The sequence below is a fragment of the Chiloscyllium plagiosum genome, chromosome 43 (assembly GCF_004010195.1).
Source record: "Chiloscyllium plagiosum isolate BGI_BamShark_2017 chromosome 43, ASM401019v2, whole genome shotgun sequence".
Taxonomy (NCBI): domain Eukaryota; kingdom Metazoa; phylum Chordata; class Chondrichthyes; order Orectolobiformes; family Hemiscylliidae; genus Chiloscyllium; species Chiloscyllium plagiosum.
In genome coordinates this window covers 16390037-16392401 of record NC_057752.1, presented here as the reverse complement: position 1 = coordinate 16392401, position 2365 = coordinate 16390037, and the positions used below count along the sequence as shown (strand labels likewise).

Here is a 2365-nt window from a genome sequence, read left to right as displayed (position 1 = left end):
TACACCTTCAACAAAACCTCCCCAAGCCCTCGCTGCTGTAAGGACGCTGATATCCCACACGATCTGGCGATGAACCCCACTCTGTGTGTATTGCTCACTGATGACAGGGTGAGAAAAGGCACCACCAAAACAGCAGCCACATTTCTGCTCAGCGGAACGTAAAACAAATTGCAGCCACTGGTTGTAAGTTGTTTATGAGGGTTTGCAGAAAGCTGTCTTTATGTTACTGATCACATCAGTTTACTGCACACACTGCCTTCCTGTTCACCAGCTAAACTAAACCTGGAGTGTGCACTAACCATTGCAATCAATCTCTGTTCGTGAATCTGCAGCAGGGAACGCGGGGGGGGGGTCACCCCACTGCAGCATTGCAAAGGGGCGCTGATACTGATGGAATAATTCCAATTAAAAATAAGAAATTTTACTTTGAGGGTGTGGTGTTGATGGAGAGGCTCACGTTAGCTCAGAACGGAGTTAACCCACTTGACCTGCAAGGCCAGAGGCTCAGGCTGAAAGTGACAAGTGAGATTGACAGCCTTTATCAGACACAATCCGTTAGGGACGAACCGCGGGGAACTCCTTGAGCAATTCGGCCACACCAGGAGGGTGTATCGGCACCGAACTGAAACCATCAGCTTTCAACAGCTTCCAAACAGGACAGCTGAAACATCTTACAGAAAAGGCAACCTCTTTGTCACTGCCTCATTTGGAAAATGTTTTGGTTGCCCCTGTGTTTCCTGGGTGTAAGCAGCTCTGCTTTGGAATGACGGACAGTTATAGGAAAGATGTTGCGAAACTTGAAAGGATTCAGAAAAGATTTACAAGGATGTTGCCAGGGTTGGAGGATCTGAGCTACAGGGAGAGGCTGAACAGGCTGGGGCTGTTTTCCCTGGAGCGTCGGAGGATGCAGAGGTTTATAAAATCATGAAGGACATGGATAGGATAAATAGAAAAAGTCTCTTCCCTGGGGTCGGGGAGTCCAGAACTAGAGGGCATAGGTTTAAGGTGAGAGGGGAAAGATATAAAAGAGACCTAAGGGGCAACTCTTTCACACAGAGGGTGGTGTGTGTATGGAATGAGCTGCCAGAGGAAGTGGTGGAGGCTGGTACAATTACAACATTTAAAAGGCATCTGGATGGGAGTATGAATAGGAAGGGTTTGGAGGGATATGGGCCGGGTGCTGGCAAACAGGACTAGATTAATTTCAGAAATCCGAATGGCATGGATGGGTTGGACTGAAGGGTCTGTTTCCATGTTGCACATTTCTATGACTCTCCTCCTGCTCAACACAGTATTAGTGAACACAGTCAGACAGAGAGCCCCGTGACCTTCCAGCTTGCCCCACACTGACCTCAACGCGGCCTTCCTCAGTGACGGTCTCAGAGGACCACAGTTGCGAGCGGTCGTCCAGTGAGTGGATGAGTTTAGCTGCGAGTTTGATGTCGTTGCGAACAATCTGTTTGTGCTGCGTGATACCGTTAATACTGCGGACACGGCGGGCCAAATCCCGATTCACCACCGGGCTCAGCTCACAGTCTCGGAGCTGCAGGGAAAGAGACACAATCACACCATCACTGGATAGCCCACAGGCCATTCAGCCCATTCCACTCCATGCTGGGTCCCTCCCACACCCAGTTTCATCTCCCCTTGTCAGAATGTCTTGTTCATTTCCCTTCACGGGTTTCCCTTCAATGGATCGACACTACTGCAGGAGAGTGTCCCACCTTCTCCCTACACTTGGGGTTTCTCCTGAACTCACCACGTCAATCACTCACATCAACCCGCGACAGAGCATCAGTCATCATCATACCATCACAGAATCCCAACAATAGACAATAGGTGCAGGAGTAGGCCATTCTCAATAGGTGCAGGAGTAGGCCATTCTGCCCTTCGAGCCTGCACCGCCATTCAATATGACCATGGCGGATCATCCTTAATCAGTATCCTGTTCCTGCATAACCCTTGATTCCACAATCTTTGAGAGCTCTATCCAACTCTTTCTTAAATGAATCCAGAGACTGGGCCTCCACTGCCCTCTGGGGCAGAGCATTCCACACAGCCACCACTCTCTGGGTGAAGACGTCTCTCCTCATCTCTGTCCTAAATGGTCTACCCCGTATTTTTAAACTGTGTCCGACAGTGTGGAAAATGGGCCATTTGGCCCATTGGATCCACACAAGCCCTTCTAACAGCATCACACTCAGACCCACGCCCTTACCCTACCCCAGAAGCCCTGCATTTCCCATGGCACATCCCTGGGCACTATGGGACAATTTCTCATGGCCAACCCACCCTACCCTGCACATCCCTGGGCACTATGGGACAATTTCCCATGGCCAATCCACCCTAACCTGCACATCCCTGG

At 50.2% G+C, this 2365-nt stretch overlaps 1 protein-coding gene across 1 annotated transcript in view; it reads right to left on the bottom strand.

Annotated features, from left to right (window-relative positions):
* Positions 1-1351: 1351 nt before the first annotated feature.
* LOC122543273 (serrate RNA effector molecule homolog) overlaps positions 1352-2365 on the bottom strand; it is a gene marked incomplete at its 3' end in the record, with an annotated part of 19955 nt that continues 18941 nt past the window's right edge. The window contains exon 8 of the mRNA XM_043681752.1: positions 1352-1543. Coding sequence (XP_043537687.1) covers positions 1352-1543 — 192 coding nt within the window. The remainder of the gene's footprint in view (positions 1544-2365) is intronic.